The 22726-nt window shown below is 38.9% G+C and overlaps 1 protein-coding gene and 1 long non-coding RNA gene across 5 annotated transcripts in view; one reads left to right on the forward strand and one right to left on the reverse strand.

Moving 5' to 3' along the window:
• The window catches only part of CUL2 (cullin 2), a 50187-nt gene that overhangs the window by 8180 nt on the left and 19281 nt on the right, over nucleotides 1–22726 (forward strand). For 2 of the 4 annotated variants that reach the window (XM_065055096.1, XM_065055094.1), the window contains exons 4-10: nucleotides 1385–1479; nucleotides 6449–6554; nucleotides 14324–14406; nucleotides 17224–17310; nucleotides 20343–20439; nucleotides 20539–20649; nucleotides 21954–22116. In XM_065055096.1, coding sequence (XP_064911168.1) covers nucleotides 1385–1479; nucleotides 6449–6554; nucleotides 14324–14406; nucleotides 17224–17310; nucleotides 20343–20439; nucleotides 20539–20649; nucleotides 21954–22116 — 742 coding nt within the window. The remainder of the gene's footprint in view (nucleotides 1–1384; nucleotides 1480–6448; nucleotides 6555–14323; nucleotides 14407–17223; nucleotides 17311–20342; nucleotides 20440–20538; nucleotides 20650–21953; nucleotides 22117–22726) is intronic. The other 2 variants (XM_065055098.1, XM_065055097.1) reach the window with 1 other exon arrangement.
• Nucleotides 13914–18734, reverse strand: LOC110359963 (uncharacterized). Its single transcript, XR_010470873.1, has 4 exons — nucleotides 18424–18734; nucleotides 17266–17334; nucleotides 15743–15820; nucleotides 13914–14111 (listed from the first exon to the last, which is right to left on the reverse strand). It is a non-coding gene; the product is annotated as an uncharacterized LOC110359963 (long non-coding RNA).

Genomic DNA, 22726 nt, shown 5'->3' on the forward strand with positions numbered 1-22726 from the left:
TTAGGAACAGAGGAAGTAATGACCAATTATTTATTATGACAAATAACAATATTTGTGTAACTATATAACTGTGATTTAACTTCTTTCTAATTAGCTAAGATGGACAATTTCAACAGAATGATGATTAAGCATGTTAAATAAATAGGGTAGATGAACAGCCTCTCCTTGTATTTCAGTAAAAAGTAGATTTAAATAAGAGGTCCACCTGTCTTTAGAGTATGTATAGGGAATGAAGAATTGCAAATTCTGGCTAGTACTGCTAGTTGGCTCAATGCAAATTTTTGAGCTCAGGCATTCGACAAGACAGGCTGAGTATCTTAATGGGTAGTTCCACTGGTTGCAGAGAAGGTACTTCTGTCACTTTGGTAGACTGAATCAGTTCACTAAACTGGCAGACAACTTGGCCAAAAAAGTTGTTATTCTTTTATTTAGTGAGCTGAATGAGCTCATTTAGGGTAATCAGGTGGGTGCCAGCACAGTAGGAGCTGTGGGAGGTTGCAGAAAGCATACATCCATTTTTTTAATTTCGCTGTCTACCATTTGTCTTTGAAATAATGTTAGAAAACCTTTGGTAAATGCGCACTGCGGAGGAAAGCACTCTCAATTCTGTTTTGTCTACCAGCTTTCCGCTTTTATGTTATTTTTGCATAGGCTCCTTTTCTGCTTGAGCCAGTGTTTAAAATTACATACCCTAGAGAGAATTATAGTTGAATTCCTAGGATTTAATCCTCCTTCACAAATCTCACTAATTAGTTTAAATTGTTGAACTTATTCCTTTGAAGTATGAATATATGTTGAGAAGTTCAGTACATCAGCAACTTCTTAGATGGTTATTTGCTTAAATTATAAAAGGTTTGGGCCTGGTTTGACATAATTTAAAATGAATTCAAGTTTGTGCATATCTGTGCTTTGTTAAACTTGTTCTATTCCAGGGCTTGTCTGACCCATAAGGCAAACTGATTAGAAGGGAGCTACTCCAGTGTGCATATGGCTTCCTGAATTTAAAATTGATCTGTGTTGGTGAGGTCATAGTTATGTGAGTTATCCCACCAGTATGATGTGAGAATATGAACTATGCTTATTTAAGCAAGTACTTCTGTGAAGACGAATAGAAAATGACACATTATAGAGATTGTTCTTTTTAAATGCACAATAAAGCAACTTCAGGTGTTGTAGCTGGCTTACTAAAACTGTGAAGTGTACTTTGTTAGTTTTCTGGTTGTTGCAACAATGTTATTTTTAGACTGGTTAAAGCTTGGATGTGGCCTTAATTTTGAATACGTGTTAGTTATTTCAAAATTATAATGTGTTACAACTTTCTATGTATGTATGCACACTATTTTGTACTAATTTTTGTGGGATTTATGTGTGTCTTCCTTCACAGAGAGTTCTGGAAGCTGAAGAGCAAGTACTGGTTATGTATCACAGATACTGGGAAGAGTATAGCAAAGGGGCAGACTATATGGACTGTTTATACAGGTAAGATTTGCAAATGGGCTGTTAAACTTTTGGAATTATTACAGTGATCTGCAGCTTAAGTCTAAGAATGTTGCTTAAAGAGAGCAATAGCTGATATGCTCCAGGTCAGTTTTGGGAAGAATGTAGTTATGGAAGCAGAAGACAAGAAGAAAGGAATAATCTTGAGGGAATCCAGAGCTGGAGAAAAGGATGCTGAGGGGAGACCTTATCACTGTCTACAACTGCCTGAAAGGAGGTTGTAGCATGGAGGGTGTTGGTCTCGGCTCCCAAGTGACGAGTGATAGGACAAGAGAGAACGGCCGTGAGTTGTGCCAGGAGAGGTTTAGATTGGATATGAGGAAAACTATCTTCAAAGGGTTGTCAAGCATTGGAACAGGCTGCCTGGGAAAGTGATAGTCACCATCCCTGGAGGTGTTTAAAACACACATAGATGAGGTTCTTGGGCACGTGGTTTAGTGGTGGACTGGCATTAGGTTAACGGTTGGACTCAATGGTCTTTAAAGGTCTTTTCCAACCAAAATGATTCTGTGATACATGTGGGGAAGATCTAAACAAATAACAAGTCCAGTCAACGTTTGAAATCTCTAACATTAATGATAGTTTTCTGTTGAATCTTCTTCCACTGAAGGAACTGCCTTAATTTTAAGCTGTAGCATTTGGTAGCCCTGCGAGGTTTACTTCCACATCAAATATTTATGATTGGTCTTAACGTTTTAATATGGCTGTTGTATTAATAGAATTTTAGTATATGCAGTGCTTTGTTGTAATGAAGTGACTTTGGTTTATTAGCTAATCCTCAAATTGTGGAAGACTACTTGAACCCTATTTTACAGATCTGTAGACCAACAAATACTTGATCTGTGCTTAAGAATGAATCGGAACAGATACTGGATTATGAAAATTTCCAGTGCTGTGAGCTTCGGTGTGCGCTACTACACATGTTAAAGCATTCTGCTTGTATAAAGCGTAGTGGTTCTGCTGCTTTTAGTATAGCTCTTGTGAAGACCATTGCATGTTTTCACTGAAACATTAAAAAAAGAGTAGGTGATCTCTGAAGGTTGTCCATTTGAACCTTATGCTCAGAGCAGGGCTAGTGTCAAAGTTAAATCAGGTTGCTTAAGGTTTTGTTGAGTCAAATTCTGAGCTCCTTTAAGGACAGAGGCTTTGCTGCCTTTGAGCAGCCTGTTTTAGTGCTTGATGACTCTAATTCTAAAAAATCCTCCTGCGTGCCTTTTTGAAATTCGTCCTGCTGCAACTTGGGCCCATTGTTTCTTGTCCTTTTTCTGTGCTTCTCTGAGAAGAGTTCATCTTATGTATGTCTCATGCTCTGCACCCTAGCTATTTCAGTGAACTTTCTCTGGACTCTCCTCCATTTGTCTGGATCTGTTGTATTTGGGTACTCAGAACTGTTTGTAACATTCCAGGTATGTCCTCACAAGTGCCGAGGGAACAAGCACCTCCCTTGACTTGTTGATACGCTCTCGCTGGTCAGCTCCACAAGACAAACTGCTAACTTGGTATCCACCCATGAGGAACTCTGTTCATAACTGGTCCCAAATAGATTTAGCACCAATGGCCCTATGAGTGCACATGGAAATTACTGAAAACATTAATACAATTGCTAATTCCTGTTGTACAGTAATGCACCCATTTGTAACTTCGTGATGTGGTTGTGTGTGCATTCTGTAGTTTGCAGAGCAATTTAATTGAGCAAGTGGTAGGTTGAAGAAAATCTTAAAAAACAAACTGAAAGCTTATGAAAACTAACTCTAATAATTAGTTATATTTTGTTTGGTTTTTTAAGTACCTTCTATACATCAGAAGAGTAAATGATGTTGCCTCATAGGGTCTTTATCCTTCCGTTTCTCTGTCCATGAACACTTGCAGTGAGTGGCCTGTGAAAATCGTTAGCAGGGTTCTCTCGGTGCCAATTTCTGAAAGCAGTTTCCTCAGCACTTGGTCAGGTTTATTCCTGTATACTGTTCTTCTAGATTCACGTGCCATTTTGGGGATCAGTGTAGCAGTTTGACTATGTGGGTAGAAGTGGGGCAGGGTGAGGGGGGGAAAAAAGCAAAACACACATACACAAAAAAGTAGTTACTCAAAAGTTTCTTCTTTGGAGAGCTTTCAGAGGAAGAAAAAATATGAATAGAGGGCATCTATCCTTTTTGCTTAAAAAAGTATGGTGCTTTTAGAAATACATATAGTCGCATGTATTGTTTTGTGGTGTCATATAATGGATGGACAAAGACTTAAAGTGGTAAATATTTTTGGCTTTATCGTGGAGAACATAATAACCGGGTGCTGACTTGGGACAGGTACACTCTTAGGTTTATTACAGTCAAGCTGAATTTCACAATGTCTATTTTACCAACACTAATATTTGTTTTTTATCCAGGAGTGTGTAATTCAAACTACTAAAAGCAAATAAAACTTTAAAAGAAAAACAGTGTAGATCTAATCCCTCTGACAAGGCTTTGCAAAGTCTGTAGCCCAAGGACACTGTGGGCTATTGACACATGGAAACATTGCTTTGGAAATGCGGTCACTGTGTCTAGAATAGTAGTCTGTGGTTAGACTGTCCTTGGTTGATCTGAAAGTACCAAATACATGAAAGTTACTAGGTAACCTGTCCCAATAATTAGCTACACTTCTAACTAGTTTTTGCAGTGCTTTTTTTTTTTTCTAAATTCTTTCTTAAATAACTTATCCTTTTATTTTGCTGAATTACCAAATCCTTTATATTTGAAAAAATTTTCCCACAAAAATACTTACGTACTAGATATTTGCCTGATATTGTTCATTTAGATGGAACAATGCCTTTCAGCATTCCACTGTAAAGCAGATATTTGTTTTGAATGAGTCTTGTAACACTCTTCTAAGTTCCAAACTTTTAAACTTCTTTCTGGAGTGGAAGCTTGGCGGGTGTGCTTTGAGGTTTGGGTACCAAAATGTATGTTGCTTGGCAAATACCATGAAAGGAAACAAACCTCAATTTTCTCATCTTGTTTGCCATTTCCCTCATCAGGCAGTAGAGCATAAGCCTGCACAGGTGTGCTCTCACGTAATTGGGCATGAGCTGTGTGATCAGGCATTTCAAATTTTCACCTGCAGGTTTTATCTCAAAAGAAGCAAGAGTCTGTGGGTGATTTCTGGTATTATCAAGTCATGCCCAATCCTTGTCTCCTCAGTAAGTTACAGGTGAATTTTATGGATTGTCTCCTAAAAGTAAGAAATGCAGAGGAAGTATTTGAGGTAGTTATTCAAGGTGAAAAATGGTTTGTGACTTCAGTGGAGAAGTTGATTCGAGATTATACTATTTGCACGTCCTTTGCAGTTATTTGCTTATGCTTGTTCTGGAAGTTGATGGTAAAAGTAGGAGAAGGGGAGAACAGATGTGGCCAAGTTTGGTTTTGCTTTTGAGGCAGAGACACTCTTGCCACAAGTGGTTCTGCCTGCCCACTTCTTGCCACCCCCTTCTTGCTTGAATCAAGTAGATCTTTGCAGGGCTAGCTATCTAGGTTAAACTTGTTTATTTACTTCTGGTTACATCAGTTCTAAGATGGATCAGTTGCCCAATCTGGATTTGTTGAGAAGTCGTGGAAGAGAGATGGTGTGAATGGGCCTAGGGCTTTCCTTTTTAGCAAGCTTAGTGGGGAAAAAGCAGCATGGCAGCTGCTGGCTTTGTTCACCTGAGGGTGTGGGAAATATCATCAAGGAGTGTGCCTGCTTGAGGCTTGTGTTCCAGCTATCCTGGGTGACCACACAAGTTTTGTGTGAAATGTCAGGCCTGTAGCCTTCTAAACGGACTTGCATTTACAATTTATGCTGGTTGTTGACTGTAGCAGAGCGTTTTACAGACATTTATAAGACTCTGGAGTCCGAAAGCAGGTTAGGCCATTGTATTCTGGTTTCTCACCACTGCACTATCACAAGTTCCTTCTTTGGAATCTGTGGTGTCCTAAGTTCTTCCAAGTTCACAGGTTTCCACAGTGTGTTTCTCCTTTTCTTGTTTGCTTGTCGTTTGCCTTCCTGCCCAAAGTGTTCAGGCACCACTCGTCTGGTGCAGCCTCTGAAGCCTAAATCTCTTAAAGCTCGTCAGTGTCTGAAACTGGGCATCTCAAAACTGCTAGCTGGATCAGAATTTAAAACAAAAATTCTCAGTTACCTCATTTAACCACTAACATAACAAATATTAAAAGTGTACTTATGAAATTATTAGGATTTCTTTCCCAGATGTCTTAAAGGAGGAGAATGGTTCACTTCAAAAATGTTACTGAGAATTAAGAGGGATGTTTTATCACGTCTTTTATGAAAAACTAGACATAGAATAGTAAATATTAAATTCTAAAATTTTAGAAAAGCATTGATAACATTTCTCTTTTGTAACTGTTAATTAAAATAATTTCTGCAAAATAGAATTTGTAATACAGCCATTTGCTAGTTATTGTGACCTGAGTCAGGGATCATAACTGACAAAAATTGTCCCTGTAAAAATTGGCACTATTTTTGCGTTTTAGTTTGAGAGAAATGCAAAATAATAAACAGTACAGGTAGAAGAAAATACATTTTACTTAAAAATATCTGATACTCAGGGATGTTTTTCTGTCATATATGAGTAATATGGCAGTGTATATTGAGAGGCTGGATTCTTACACAAGTGTATGGCACACCAAGAAAATGCTGACTGATATATCAGGCTGTTTGCTATCTCAGCTACTAACACTTTACTGGTTTTATATGATGTAAGGTCTTTTAAACTGAAGTAATTTCTTTTTTAAGAGTTTCCTACAGATAGCAATGGCATTGGTTAGAAGAGGTTATCTTTTGTGATGTGGAAGACATTCCACAGTCCCAAATTTATTTAAAAAAAAAAATAAATCAAACAACAAAAAAATATCAATCAAACAAACAAAAGCACCGAACTTAAATTTTGCCTGTTTTCATTGGTGTATCTTTATTTTTGTAGGTACCTCAACACACAGTTTATTAAGAAGAACAAATTGACTGAAGCTGATCTTCAGTATGGTTATGGAGGGGTGGATATGAATGAACCATTGATGGAAATAGGAGAGGTAAGTATCTCTGAAAGTGATATTGGATATAAACTACATTCAGCAGCTCTACAAGTCCAGCTTTGTCCTTTTAAATTCTCTCTGTGTCACAGAATCTGAATAGTTAAATATGGTAGAATATGAAAGTGCTGAACCTTTTGTAAAATGAGAAAAATATAGTGACCGGGATGGGGGGAAGCTCTTCCTTGCCCCTCTGACTTGTGGGATGTGCATTCTTATCAGCAGCCCTTGAAATATTACTTCTTTTAGGCTTGTATTTCTTGAAGTCACAAAGTATAGCAGCTTTTTTTGAGATTAGTCTTCTGTGATACTGCACATCTTATTTTCTAATGCAAGTTGTTTTGTACTTCTATTGTAGCAACTTGGATAGAGATTTTGAAAGAAAAGGTAGACATTCTGTGCACAAAAGTATGATGTAGGGTGGGCTTGTCTTTAAATCAAAAAGGTAATCTGAGGTAAGCACAAGGATGTTGACACAGTAATGTAAGTTGAGGAGGCTGAGAGTAGTTTTTAAATAACTATAAAATGAAAAAAATTGTTAGCAGTAGGACTGTATGTTCTGAGAGAGCGCTCTGTGCACTTCAGCTATGCAGAAGTGAAGTATACATTGTTTCTGTCACTTCATGGCTACTCTTACCATGAAATATAAGAAAGTAAAATGAAAAGACAATTTTACAGTAAAAAGAAATATCAAATTTTTCACAATAAAGTGTTTCAGTATGTTGTTAAGAAGATTTTGAAAACACCTTTTCAGTCTCAATCACAACAAAACCACAATCCTTAATATGGTTGAGTAGAAAGTTTTCTTTTGAATGCTTGTGCGTGTATCTCTTTGCCTTGTGTCTGTATATATACACACTGCTAAATGGATAGTTCATTTTATTCTCTAGTGGTGTATTGTTTTTTTCTTTACATTTGCCTTTTTATCTAAAAGGGAAGTGAACGCATCTTTTGGTTTGGAAAGCTAGAGAAAATGTGTGTGTGTTTTTTTTTGTTTGTTTGTTGGATTTATTTTTTGGTTGTTGTTGTTTTCTTTTTCTTAATGTCAGAACTTGTCCTGTCAGTGGTTAGTGTTCTAGCTCTTTGGTTTCATTGTTTTAAGTAGGAGATTTCTGCTGCCTTTAGTTAAGAGTAAGGAGAGACTGTGGTACATGAAGAAGCATCTTCTGTGCTTCTGGCCCAGCTGTGCAGCTGATGAAGATGTCACTGCCCGATGGAATTGCCGACCCTCTGACAGGTTGGGGGCAGTTAGAAAAGCACCAGAAACGTGATACAGTTTAAGTCAAGGCATTTCAGGAAAGGAAATTCTTCTCTTGCTTACCTGTACTGTTTCCAAGGCTTGCTAGTCTATGGCATCAGCGAAGGCTTGTCCGAGCTTGGAAGTGGATACTGCTGCGCTGTTTGTGGTATCTTGAAAATGGCATAAATGTTATTCCTCATTTTCTCAGACTGAGATCTACCCAAGTCTGTCCCAACAATAGGCAGCAGTGCTCCTTAGCACTGTGTAAATGTCTATTAGTTCAGCTGCTGTGGGGGCTGGGAGTAGATGTGGGCTTGTGCTTGTGACTGGGTGATGCTGATGTGTTAGTGAATTCTTCCCCCATTTCAGTGTGCTGCTCCATTCTGAGCTATCACCCAAAGGATGATAGTGGCAAATTGCTTTCAGAGCTTTATGCCATAGGGTATGTTTACCAAAGAAGAACAAACAGCAGACCTGATAATTCAGCTTTTTTTTTTTTTTTTTTTGAGTATTCTGTCTTCCTCGTGTTTAAGGAATCATAAGCGGGGGAGGACAGTGGTGTACACTTTTCTTCAAGCTTCCCAGCAGTTGTCCTTAGGATGGTACATCCCTAGCTCATCATTTGAGCAGGTTATGGGGAGGGTCAAGATTCTTAAACTGTAGCTGTCAGCCTTTGATTTTAGATTAAGATCTTCAGATCATGATGTCTGGAATTCTACTAATGAGATTTTCATTATCTCAGTCCCCAAGACTCCTTCCATTTGTATTTGCCAAATACTGTCTTTGTGTAGTAGTGGGAGGTAAATTTCGGACCTTGAGGCAGCAGAATTAATCTCTGTTCATTACTGATGTAGGGTTAGGCTTATGGTAGTTACTCCTTTGCCCTGAAAAGGAATGGAGACTTGAGTCCTACATGCAAGTAGTTTAATGCATTAAATTGTGGTACTGTTTTGATGAATTCATTGTCCCAGAAATAAAAGTAGTTCACATTTATTGACCTACAAGGCATGCACCAAGTTTATCACATCTTTGTTTTGAAAGTGTTTTCTCTTTCATTATGATTCTTGTTTACGATTCCATCTTTCATTCTTTGGCTTGCACTAAGGAGTTTGACAGAAATCTTTATTTCAGCTGTTCATCACTTTATAATGGAAGGAATTATTGTTTACCCCTTTTTAGATATGAGATGATATGTCCTTTATCTACCCAAGAGCAAACATGCTTATTTTATAAGTAGTTCTAATCAGTCTCAGCATGAAGTTACAGAAATAGTGGCCAGTATTTGTAGAAGCAGAGCTGTACTTTTATGTATTGAAATTTGTCTCAATGTCACCCCTGAGTGCTAATGAAACTTTGAGAGCTTTTCAGTAATCTTAAATGAGGACTTGTTTGCTCTGTTCTTCTGAGATGTGTAACAGTAGGTACATACAAGAGACCAGAGCTGTGTATGTGATGTGTATGGGCATTGCTTCAAACAGTTTATCATCCCAATAAGCATTCCAGACATTCAGTAATTGTTGTACTAGGAAGAATACAGGATGAGATCATTCAATGAAAGTCATCTGTCAGTGCTTGCAAGAGGCTTGGTGGTTTTTTTTTTTGGTCTGTATGTTATGAATGCACAGTGAAGGATACTGCTTTTTCTGAGTTGAGCTCCTGTTATCAGTTTCAGACTTCTGATTTCTTGATGTCTCTATGGAAGCCCTGAGCTAGAAGGCAGTTAAGATGCGCGTCCTGTTTGGTTTGTTTCTTTTCTCCCATCATGAGGCAACAGATTATGGAAAATGGAGGAATCTGCTGTGTTCCGTCCCTCTCTTCAAGGATAAAAAGTCTCTTGATCAAGTTGCTGGATTGACCTGTCTGTAGTTTACTTGACAAGAAAATTCTAATAGGCAGCTTAAAGCTGGTTTAGATTGGTAGATCATGTGTGAGACGGACCATGCTAGAGACTGCATTTCAGAGACTGCATTGCTGTATAGAGTTACCTGAGGTCATCCTGTTTACCTCATAGTCACAAACTGTGTCATTCCATTTTTGCTCTCCACAAGTAGCTTCTTTCAGTGTTCTCTGCTGGATGAGTTCCTGATGGCTTAGGGAAATTGTTTCCCTCTAACAGTTCTACTATTACTCTCCACAAGGCAAGACACTGAAAATCACTTCTAAGACAACTTGGATTTCGAGATGTTATATCTCTTTTGATTTATAAGCAAACCTTTACTTCTTCTTTGAACCTGCTTATGATGCCATTGGGTCAGCTTTACCTCCCAGACTTTTGTATCCTGTATTACAGCACAGGAGCTGGATAGCTGTGACAGAGCAAGTTCATTTGTCTGCTCTTGAGAAGGAAGATTAGTTTGACAAAATGGTCAGATCATATACCTAGTTGAAAGCTGGATGCCTGCTTTCAGTATTTTCATTTTTACAGCTAAGGACCTGTTAGTTGTGTCAAAAGTTTCTTAGCAGCAATATTCCCTCTGTCCTCACTGATTTTGGACATTTAATTTTTTCTAAGTCTACTACTCACTGGTAGGTGATTTTAGAGGTCTCAAATGTGTGTATTTCCCCCATGTGAGGGATTGCATTATCCCCTTTGGGCTTTAAATCTGATTTTGACTTGCTTGCAAAAACTCCTTTGAACAACTGTGGTTGTGTCTTTAAAACCTGTATGTTTTGAGAGCAATTACTTCACCCAACAGAGTTTGAGATATTTGAATCTGTTTGATTAATGCTCTGATATATTAGGAATAGGGTGACCTATCCCTCATATGAAGATGATTTGAATTCCGTTTAAGCCAAGCATTAGCTTGCCAGTGACTCTGCTTAAGCAAGCCCAGCAAATCATGGATGGAACACTGGTTTTTCTGACCACGGGAAAGTTAGTCCTTTGTCAGGTCTCTTAACACCCAACGGGATGCATCTCTCACAGAAGGGGAAAAGAATCCTTGCTCAGGGGCCAGCAAGGCTGATTGATAGGGCTTTAAACTAGATTGGAAGGGGGAAGGAAGTGGTAGCAGGCAGATCAGTGATGAGCAGTAGGATGGTACACCAAAGCCTGAGGAGGCGCTTTGCAGGGAGATTCCTCAGACTGTGCCACGAGGTGAAGGGCACAATCAACCACACTGGAAGTTCTTCTACACTAATGGGCACAGCATGAGGAAAATGCAAGATGAACTAGGGACCTTGGCCCAGTCCCAGGGATATGATATAATTGGCATTAGCGAAACCTGGTGGGATGAATCCTGTGACTGTTGCGCCATGATGGACAGCTACAGAAGGGACAGGAAGGATAGGAAGGGCGGGAGGGTGACACTGTATGTAGCAGAGGGGCTGGAGTGCTTGGAGCTGGCAGTTGGTATTGGCAAAGTTGAAAGCCTCTGGGTAATGATTAAGGGTCAGACAAATAAAGCAGATGTCATTATGGGTGTCTACTGTAGGCCACCCAGCCAGAATGATGACACTGAGTTATTCTTTAAGGAACTAAGTGAAACCTCCAAATAATCTGTCCTTGTCCTTATGGGGGACTTTAACTTGCTGGATGTCAGCTGGGAATATGATACAGCTGGCAGCAAAAGGTACAGAAGATTGCTGAAGCATCTGGACAATAACTTGGTGCAGGTACTAAGGGAACTGACCAAGAAAGGTGCCTTCCTAGATTTGCTACTCACTAACAGAAGATGTGGTGACCGGTGGCTCCCTTGGCCACAGCGACCATGAAGAAATCAGGTTTAAAATCTTTGCTAATGGGAGGAAAACTTCAAGCAATACCCTAACACTAGCTATGAGGAGAGCAGGCTTCAGGCTGCTCAGAGAAATACTTAGTAAGATTCCTTGGGAAGAAACTTTTGAAGGTGTTGGGGTCCATCAGTGTTGGCCATTTTTTAAGTACCACCTACTAAGAGCACAGGACCAGGCCATCCCAAAATGCTGAAAATCTAGCAGACAAGGTTAAAAAGCCAGCCTGGTTGAGCAGGGATCTTCTTCTTGAAATACAGTGAAAAAATAAATTACAGGATCAGTGGAAGCAAGGTCAGTCAACGTGGGAGGACTACAGAGATGCTGCTCGCCATTGTAGGGAGGAAATTCGTGCTGCCTAAGCTGAAGTAGAATTGAAGCTGGCCAATACTGTGAAGGACAAAGAAAAGGCTTTTAAAAATACATTCATGGCAAAAGGCAAGCTAGAAATAACATTGGCCTCTTAATTGATGAGCACAGACACCTTATTAACAGGGACATAGACAAATCTGAGATGTTTAGTGCTTTCTTCGCTTCAATGTTCAACACCAATGATGGAATTTGGGGCCCCATAACCCTGGGCTGGAAAACCATGACTGAGAACGATAAATTCCCAGTTAATCCAGAACATGTACAGGATCTGCTACTCCAGCTAGATCCCTACAAGTCGATGGGGCCCGAGGGGATTCATCCAAGGGTGTTTAAAGAGCTGGCAGACATCATAGTGAGACCTCTCTGTGATTTTTCTATGCTCTTGGGAATCTGAAGAGCTTCCCAAAGACTGGAAGCTGGCAAACATTGTCCCAATCTACAAGAAGGGCAACAGGGGTGACCCCGGCAACTACAGGCCTGTCAACCTCACTCATGTGCCTGGCAAAATCATGGAGAAGATTGTTCTGGGGGTTATTGAAAAACATCTGAGCGACAGTGCAGTCATTGGTCCCAGCCAGCATGGGTTCATGAGGGGAAAGTCTTGCCTGACCAACTTAATTTCATTCTACGACAAGGTTACCCACCTAGTCAACCAAGGGAAGCCTGTTGACGTGATCTTTTTGGATTTCAGTAAACCCTTTGATACTGTCTCTCACAGTATTCTCCTGGACAAGGTGTCCAACATGCAGCTGGGTAAACACACAATGCAGTGGGTGAGCAATTGGCTGATGGGCTGGGCTCAAAGGGTTCTATTAAATGAAGTCATGTTGGGCTGATGACCAGTCACTAGGGCGTTCCACAGGGAACCATCTTAGGGCCAGCACTCTTCAATGTCTTCATACTTGACTTGGACACAAGACTTGAGAGATTGCTTAGCAAGTTTGCTGATGACACAAAACTGGGGGGAGCTGTTGATACTCTTGAGGGCAGAGAAGCCCTGCAGAGGGATCTGAACAAATTGGAGAACTGGGCAATCACCAACTACATGAAGTTCAACAAAAGCAAGTGCCAGATTTTGCACCTGGGACACAGCAACCCTGGCTGTAAGTACAGCCTGGGGGATGAGATGCTGGAAAGCAGCTCTGCCGAGAGGGATCTGGGTGTTCTGGTTGATGACAAGTTGAACATGAACCAACAGTGTCCCTGGCCGCCAAGAGGGACCCATGTCCTGGGTGCATCCAGCACAGCATGGCCAGCCGGGCAGGGAGGGGGTTGTCCCGTTCTTCTCCGCACTGGTGTGGCCTTACCTGGAGCACTGTGTGCAGGTCTGGGTGACACAGGATAGAAAAGATACTGGAGAGTGTCCAGAAGAGACTATGAAGTTGGTGAAGGGTTTGGAGAGGAAGCCGTATGAGGAGCAGCTAAAGTCACTGGGTTTGTTCAGCTTGGAGAAGAGGAGAACTCATCGCAGCTACAGCTTCCTCACAAGAGGAGGCAGAGGGGCAGGCACTGGTCTCTCCTCTCTTGTGATCAGTGACAGAACCCAAGGGAATGTCAGGAAGATGTGCCAAGGGAGGTTTAGGCTTGACATTAGTAAAAGGTTCTTCGCCCAGAGGCTCCCAGGGGGGTGTCATGGCCACAAGCCTGACAGTGTTCAAGAAGAGACTGGACAACGCCCTCAGACACATGGTGTGAACTGTGGGGTTGTCATATGCAGGGACAGGAGTTGAACTCGTTCCTTGTGGGTCCCTTCAACTCAGGACATTCTAAGATTCTAAGCTGTACTCATCTTAGTTTGGAGATGCTTTCTGTGTGCTGACGTAAGGCTTCTGTATCTTTTACTACTGACAAACTGGCCAAGAGACATTCTCTGTTGTCAGCTGAGGCTTATTTTGCCATCATTTTTAGAAACACTGGTGTCTGCACACATTCAAACACTTCAGGTAGAAAGGCATGTCACTTACCTATTACTGTGCACATTTTATTTGTATTTACACTCAAAACTTGCCCTCATAACTGACCTGCTTAGAGTCCTTATATGCGTTTGAGAATCTTTGACAGAGTGGAACCAAGGAACAAATCAGTCCTATGAGGTGTGTAGGAAGCGCATAGACCGGAAGTGTGTGTTTAAACATGCCTGACTAGAAATGCTGCGTCTGACATCGATAAGCATACAGATCTATGTCAACTTCATCCACGTGCAGTCAGATGTTCTAGAAAAAAAAAAAATAACGTAATATATTAATATTTTGACAAATGGTGTGTGGGAGGGAGGCAAACAAAGGAATTTTAAAAAGGAGAAATAAGAAGGTATCTAACAATTTAATTTAAAAAATCCTGAATGGGGAATTGTGTCATCTTTGGTATTGTTTTGGGGATTTTTTGGTATTTGTTATTGATATAAACTTGTGTTATGTCTTGACAGCTAGCTCTTGATATGTGGAGAAAATTAATGATTGAGCCACTGCAGGCCATCCTTATCCGGATGCTCCTCCGAGAAATCAAAAAGTGAGTGTTTGATTATTTTTTACTTTTACACGATGTGGGTCTGTTGCACTTGTTTACTTTGAAAAATCTGGGTACTTTGACCAAATTCTTTGGGGTTTTTTTAAGGTGGCTTCTTATCTAATGATGATGTCTTTCACTTCTCTCGTAGCTACATATTTGTTGTTTGCATGCGTAGAAAAAGACCCCGATAAGGAAATAGTTAATTCACTGTAACCTGTGGGTGGTGGTCTTTTCTGTTTCAGCAACTCTTCTTATCAATGGGATTGAGGAGTAGTTAGAATAATCCTGCAGGTCACATAGGATGCCTTTTGCCTTTTTCTCTGCCTGATGCTGACTGCTTCTGGCTTCTGTGCTCTCAGCAGACTTAAGGACCAGGACTTAGGCAAAGATTTGCTGAAGCCAGAAAAGCTTTGTTGTTTTGCATGGGACCCAAACCAATTCTTGCTTATCTGCCAGGATAAGCAGTATTGGCCAGCTTCTGGGTTTCTTTTGTTCAGACGACTAACTTCACTTATCATTTTTGGTGCTATACGTGAATGAAATTGAAATAATTATTTTGCTGCACTTTGAGGGAATTTATTCTTTTATTTCTGAATACTCTTCTTACTTTTAAACAAAGACCCTGCTACATACAGGGCTTGGGGCTTTCTAATTTTGATTTAAAACCTTTCCACTATTTAACCCCTAAAGGATCTTCTTATTTGTGAATAAACAGAAATTTTGAATAAAGTACAGACCTTGTGTGTAGCTGTAAGTTCCATCAGTTTCTACGCTTTCACTACTGTTTAAGGTACCTCTGGAGTTGCCTGATGATTGGGGGTTTTTTTAAGTGATTGTGTGCCAGACTCGGGTTACCCAGGCTGGTGTAGGTACACTGAGAAAGAGGTAATGTGGCTGATTGAGGTGTCTTGGACATGTACTTGGTCAGAAAAAGTGCTGTATTTATAAGGCATTTAAAAATCTGATTTTAATACTATAATTTTATTTTTCTATCCTGAATTAAACATTTGCAACTAAGTAACTGTCATGATGACCCTCTCAGATGATATTTCTGAAGTCAAGAAGCGTTTATTTGCTTTCAGTTGTTGAACCATGCTTCCTTTGTAATCAGTGCTAATACTGTTTTATCCATATGTTTACTATAACAATTAATTTTAACTAAATGAAGATTCCATAATTCATGGTGAAGAAAATTCTGCTTTGTTATATGAAGCACAGTGAGACTGAAAACTCATTTTAGTCCATCTGTTTATTTCACTGGTGGATGGGAGTGGAAATCTGTGTTAAAACCTTTTTCAACAGACATCTGATGACTCTTAAAAGTGATGGTATTTACCTTGAGGCTGACTGCAAACCTCACTAGGGTACTTAGATCAAGACTGTCACCGGCTCCATGGTGCGTGAAATCTTGAGCCTACAACAAGTTGATGTTGTTATTAAACCATTTGGAAAGTTTTATTTAAAACTTGAGTCATTGCCTCTAATGTTTGAGTCTGTTTTGGTTTTTTCCCCCCCTCCACTATGAAGGATTCTTCTGTGTTATCTCAAAGAAGTTAATTCAGCTCTGTTTCTCAAAATATATATCTAACAATTCATGTTAGGTTTGTTGTAGCCACTTTGTGATCTGCATATCATATAATGGACTAAATAAGAGAGAACTTATTATAGCCGCTCTTCCCAGTTTGGTGAAATGCAGGACTTGCTGTGGCCATTGTGAGAATGGCCTTGGCATGTAACTGTGGGCTTGCTGCTGTTCCTTGCTGTGATTCCAGTGGTTAATACAGTTTGTAAGAGGCAGTTTTAAAGACACTGCTGCAAATGGCTGTTTAATGTCTTTTATCATTGAGTTCAGCAATTCAGGGATTAAACAAGGTTGTTAAAGAAGTGGAGATCAATAAGTTGTATCTGTGAGAGCTGCAAGAATATGCATGGGGAAATTATTACCTAAAAAATTTAATAAAATTACTAATACTTGTACATACTTAGAAACTTCTCTATTAGATGCCTTCTTAAGGGTGGTACTTAAGTGTGTGTGTGGTTCAATGTATTAAAATATTTTATAAAAAAAAAAAATAAAATATAAATAGATGGAACAGTTGAATTTCTTATAACCAGAAGATTTTGTGTAGTATACAGCCATATATGGAGTTGATAACCAACATTTGTAGTCAACTGGTTGCATATAAAAGTATGTTTATTAATGTACTGGAAAAAGTAGGGGGAGCAGAGGCACCAAGTTTGCTTAGGGGTTTTATTTTATCAGTGTATTTAACTGGAATTTTGAAAAGATTTCTGACTCAAATCTTGAGCACATTGGCTTTTTAGAAGCTATAAACTTGTGCAATACATTAAATAATAATAATAATAAAATTATTATTAAATAATTAAAATAAATAATAAACTTTTTCGGTCCGTGAAAATAAAGACATAGCAGCAGTGACTTGTGGTTCAGCTCAACAAGATGGCTAAATTGATCTAAGAGTTTGCTGATGCCAAAAAGGATCAGGTTGTGCTCTTCTACCTTTCTTGTGAATTTGGTGCTGACCTAGTCTTTTAGAGAACCAACTCAACCACTAATATGACAGAAAACCATCTTGGCTAGTATTTCTTCAGATTGGCATGATGAGTCAGTTCAGCAAAGAATTAGATGAGTGCCAAAGCAACACAAGAGAGATACCAGAGGCCTGTGACTGAGCAGAATTAGTTCCCTTAAACTGCAGAGAATTGTTAAATCACTTAAGCCTGTCTTGTCTGACTGCACTCCTCTTTATATTAAAGAGTTCTGAATATAACACACTTTCTTCCCCCTCCCTCTAGCCCAAGCACTCCTCCTACAAGGCAAGCTGAATATCAACTTACGCATTTTTGTTCCAACACAACAGGAAGCCGACAAGATCTTGAATTGTGAGAAAATTCATCTATGAAATTCTTAAACAGAAATAATTTGGAAGTCATTCAGGTGCTATCTCAAATGACAGTGTGATTAGTACAGACTAACCAGGAGAGGCTTCTCTACTAAAGATAACTAACACTTCCTAACTAACTGAACCTATTCTTTTATAAGCTGATACATTATTTATTTAATTTGTTTGAAAGGAAAGCTATTGGAAGTTAATAACTTTTTTAAAAGGGTTTGAAACAGGCTCTTCTAGTTCACACTGAATTCCGTAGTTAATTGGTCTCGATAGGTCATTGGTCTGACACAGCAGAGTGCTTTTTTGAATGATGGAATCTTCTTTTAATTAATACAGTATTTATTATTACACCTAAAACTTTGTGTTCTATGGGGCTATAGTAGTACACTGTACAATATATGTTAAACTTCCACTGTTAGCTTTACTCTTAAGATGGGAACAAGATGGAGTTAATATAAAACAGTATAATGTCCTTGAGCTTGTGTTTTGTAGTTTTCTCCATTTGTTTTGAGAAAAAGAAACTCTACAGCAGCAGAATTAGTGGAACATTCCCCACCAAACATCATCATTCCCTCTTACCCTCCCAAGATGTCCTGTGACATCCCCGTTTCAAACCGTGTGGCAGCTGCCCTGTACCTGTGGCATCCATATTGCTGACTGCTGCTAAGGAAAATGTACATTTAATAGACTTTTGCCTTGGTGGGGTTAGCAGTTTCACTTATTTTAATTTAGCAGATACTCTTTACTACAGCTTTCATGAAAATCATCCTTGAAGCTTCTGTAAATTGTAAAATTTCTGTCAAATTTTGTTGAAACTAACCATTTGTGTTACAAGGTCTAGGGAGCAGAGTGCCTTTGCTGTAAATTAAAACCTGAAGATGCTGCCGAAGTGGAAAGAATGATGGTTTTGTGACATATGCTATTTATCTTGGAAATAGTGTAGCTTTTCAGAAAGGTTCATAATGAAGTTTACAACATGGTTCTGTCAATAAATTTTGTGACAACCTTGCTGGAAATGTGTACTACCTATGGAGGAAAACTATATTGACCTAAAAATTCTGTTAAGGGGGTGGGAGGGGAAATGGGGAGTGTGAACAAAAACCTTTGCTGGCCACTCATCTCCTGCATCCATGTGGGCTGAGCTCTGTGAAGTGGCCTGTGAATGGAGCAGAGAGGAGCTGGGTCTCCATCTGTAACAACAGTAATGCTTCTTGTGTTTTAGCCATTATTATCTTCCCATGTCCAGAACCCCACGTGCTGGACTGTCTCTTGAGAGAGCCCTGCTTTTAATATGCTTAACTCATAGTTATCTGACTTCCTGCAGCCCGTGACGTGGTGCTGTGTTCACAGGCTCCCTGTGACCTGCAGCTTTGCCATGGTCTGTGGCCCCTCTGGGATGGAGCTGGGTCCAGGCCCTGGTCTGGCGTTACAATTCTTTTCTGTGACATGCTGCTCCATCAGCCATTGTATAATCAGCCCAGCAGAGGGGCGTCGCCAGGAAGGTGGGGCAGCATTGCATGTGCCCAAACCCAGATTTATTCTGTTGGTTCGACCACCAGAACCAGGGGAAATCTTCCTTTCTCCCAGGGGAGAAAAAGTGCAACTGTACCTGCTGGAGCACTTACCCATTAGGTCATGTCATTTGTAATGGGTGACCAATCTGCATGAACCATCCAGTGACTGATCGCGATCTGTTAGAGAGCCAGTTCTTTCCACCCATTGTGAGCTTAAATTTTCAAATCATAGGGCACAGTATTTAAAAGCAATACACGTAACTCACAGTGTTGTGGACGTATGAATATGGTGTGGTATGTGTAACAGGATGACTGCTGGTGTGGTTGTCTTGGGAAACCTCCCTTGCTTATGGGCATCCTCTGGAGATCTTGTAAATTCCAAACCACCATAAATGAAATTAGCAAAATTATTTCTCCCGCATTCCGCTTCAGCCTAGATGGGTATATGGTAATGTTTGGGTTTGAGGTATTTTTGCTGGCTTTACTTTTTCAATTTTTCCTTTTAATTTCTTTTTTTTTAAAATCACTTATGTGTATGACTCTCCTATACCAACATAAGTTTCTACCAGAGAACTCATTGTCTTTTCAGTGTAGTCTGGGTAAAGTAGAAGTTCTTATTCTATATACATGTATATGTGTGTACGTATGTGTTTTAAAAAATAAAACCTTTGAAATTATAACTGCTGATGCTTGGGTGTAAATGTAGTTTTATAAATCATATTTTATCCAATTTAACAGCTTTGGAGTTAAGGAATATTTTTTACTTCTTCGTAAACGGTATGTGGAAGGTGGTCTTTTGTTAGAACAGTTCATGTTTTAAGGAAATCTCTGCTGCTGTGAGTGTGGGTCTGTTATTTCCAGTCTTTGCAAAGGAGTGCACACTATTTTCAGCATGCACAACACTTACATTTATTACTTTTGTTTTCAACTGAATGGGACTAAAGATAATATTTTTTTCACTTTAACTTGTTCATTTGAAACAAAGAACTTGACTGGAAAACTTAAGGTTTTCCTTTTCCAATGTATGATTGAAGATTCTGATGATGTGCCAAATACATTTTTTGTTCCACATGGCATCTATATGTTGACTGGTAGATATTCAGAAGAGGACATAGCATGCCTTTAGGTGTCATGTTGGCAAAAATGGGGTTTTTTTGGCAGGGTCAGGAATGTGAGGTTAGTCTATTTGATAAAGGCTACAGATATAGGATGGAACTGTTTGTAACTTCTAAAGTACTTGGTTAGAGTATATAATTTGGAATACTTTACATCCTTAGCAAACACTTGGAAATGTCATGACCTGCAAATGCATCTGAATAGTTGTGAATTGCTATCTCAACAGAAGAAAGAGTGCATTTTTATTTTAAGATTAATCTTCTTCCATTTTGCCATTCTAAGCAGAGGAGTTTACTGGAAAATGTTTTCGTCTAATATTATTTCATTCAACTATCAGATGAGTTATACTAGATACCTACATTCTCATGAATGTTTGCTTTGCCTGTTTCAGTGATCGCTGTGGAGAAGACCCAAACCAGAAAGTAATCCATGGGGTTATTAACTCCTTTGTTCATGTTGAACAGTATAAGAAAAAATTCCCCCTAAAGGTAGATACACGTTTCTGATTTATATTTTTTAATTTTGAATGTCAATATCGAGTATATGTAGTATATGTATTTGTCCTTTAAAAAAATTCTCCCTTTTAGTTTTATCAGGAAATTTTTGAGTGTCCTTTTCTGAATGAAACAGGGGAGTATTATAAACAAGAAGCTTCAAATTTATTGCAAGAGTCAAATTGCTCACAATACATGGAGAAGGTAAGAGATTCTTCCAAACACATGCAATAACTAAAATCTAATATTATCAATTTACTGATGATACATGTTTTCCTGCACAGTTTTTATAGTTGTTCTTTGTTGCATGCTTTCATGCAATTTAAACTGTGCGTTTTGATAGCATGGTTAATCTGAATACAAACTACAATCCTTGCTTATAGATTGACTGTCAGCTTCAAAATAATTCATAATAAATGATAAATGTATTATATGAAAAGTGTAAAAAAAAAAAAAAAAAAAAAAAAAAAAAAAGAAAAGACAAAAACCAAAATACTTCTCAGGCTGATCAGTGTTGCTTCCTCACTTCCTTATTTTCCTTCTATTTGTAGTAGCATAAATTGAGAGCTTTAGCAACGTAACGTTTGAGAAGACTATGTGGTAGAGTTGTTACAGAGCATTGTTAACAATTACATATTCTGAGGTGGATTTTGTTTTGCTTTGTGGTGTATAAAGTCAGGTTGTGGTTAAATTACTTGTAATTCTTATACCTTGCTTGAGAAAGCAAAGATTAATACAAGACTAGGAGTCAGTCCTCGTTGCTATACTGTCCGCGCTAACAAGATAAGAGGAGCTGAGGCTAAGGCTGTGAGATCACTTCTAACCATAAGGACCATAAGCTAATGGTTGCACACCTGAGGTGAAATTTAGGAACAGACTAAGACTTCAATTAACCAAAAGAAAGGCAGGTTCATTTTGTCTGTCATTAGCAGTCTGCAGCTGCACCACTCTCCCTAGGCTCCCCTTGTACTCACTGGATATGAGAACTGTATGTCAGTGTTCATATGACTTACTCTGTGATAATGCCTATTTCCTTAATTGAAGTTAGAAAGAGAGGTTTTTTTAATAGCTCAGATGTACACCTATACCTTTTGAGCAGATGTTTACATACGAACAAGTGGGTTTAGAACAATAAAGTGATTCTTATAGTCATATAATTAGGTATTGTGGTAAAACTTTCTCAGGAGAAATAAGAAGTGTGGTAGGAGAAATTGGGGAAGACTGGTCACAAAGTTGAAGGGAAGAAGAAATTTTGAGAACTACCAAGTGCTGTTAGACATCTAGTAGTGACTAAGCCTAGTTAGTACTCAGAGTAGAAGATTATATTAATTCAGTAACAACCTGATTCAGAAGAGCAAATTTAATTTTTTAGCATCCCAAACAATTTATTTTTTAACTCTGTTACTTATTCATGTCTTGCAGTCTACACACATATACTGTTGTATATTTGTGGTTCTATATTGGTTGTTAGTATTTCATCAGCTCTCAGTTTAAAAACTTGTCTGCAGGTTTTAGGTAGATTAAAAGACGAAGAAATGCGGTGTCGGAAATACTTGCATCCCAGCTCATACAGCAAAGTGATCCATGAATGCCAACAGAGAATGGTAGCCGATCACTTGCAGTTTCTACATGCAGAATGTCACAATATTATCAGACAAGAGAAGAGAAGTGGTAAGTCTCAGTGGTCACAAAAATCATGAAGTGGTTTTTGTTTTATTCAATCAGTGTTGCAACTTTATACCTTTATTCAGTGGTCTTCTATGTGCTTAAGCATTTTCAACTAATATATTACTTATCTAGAAAGCCCAATTAAGCCCTGGATGACATTTTTTCTTTTACCATGTAATTAATTTTCACTCTACCAAATATATAGTCCAGACCTCCTTTTTACTGCTAACAGCCCTTCTTTCGGCCAATACTCTTTTCTTGTCTTAGCTTAAAACCACTGAAGTCCTGTGTCCCATAGAACTGATCATATTTTATGCTTGTGTTTTCATTTGTAAACCGATGGCTCTGTCTTTACAGATTTCTTCATCGTCATTTGACAGGTCAGGTTTATAAAATATTTTGGCTTCTTTTCATAGCCATTTTTTATTGTCCTGAATCTTTTGTCACCTCTCTTCCCAAATCCTTTTTACAGAAGCAGATGCTCTTATATTTGTGTTACCTGCCTGATTAAAAAAATTAGGATTCGTGATGACTACAAGCCTCTTAGCCTTGAAAGAATGCTTATTCTTGCATGGAAGGTGGTATTGATTATGTGAAACAAATTATTTTTGAC

The sequence above is a fragment of the Columba livia genome, chromosome 2, assembly GCF_036013475.1.
Source record: "Columba livia isolate bColLiv1 breed racing homer chromosome 2, bColLiv1.pat.W.v2, whole genome shotgun sequence".
Taxonomy (NCBI): domain Eukaryota; kingdom Metazoa; phylum Chordata; class Aves; order Columbiformes; family Columbidae; genus Columba; species Columba livia.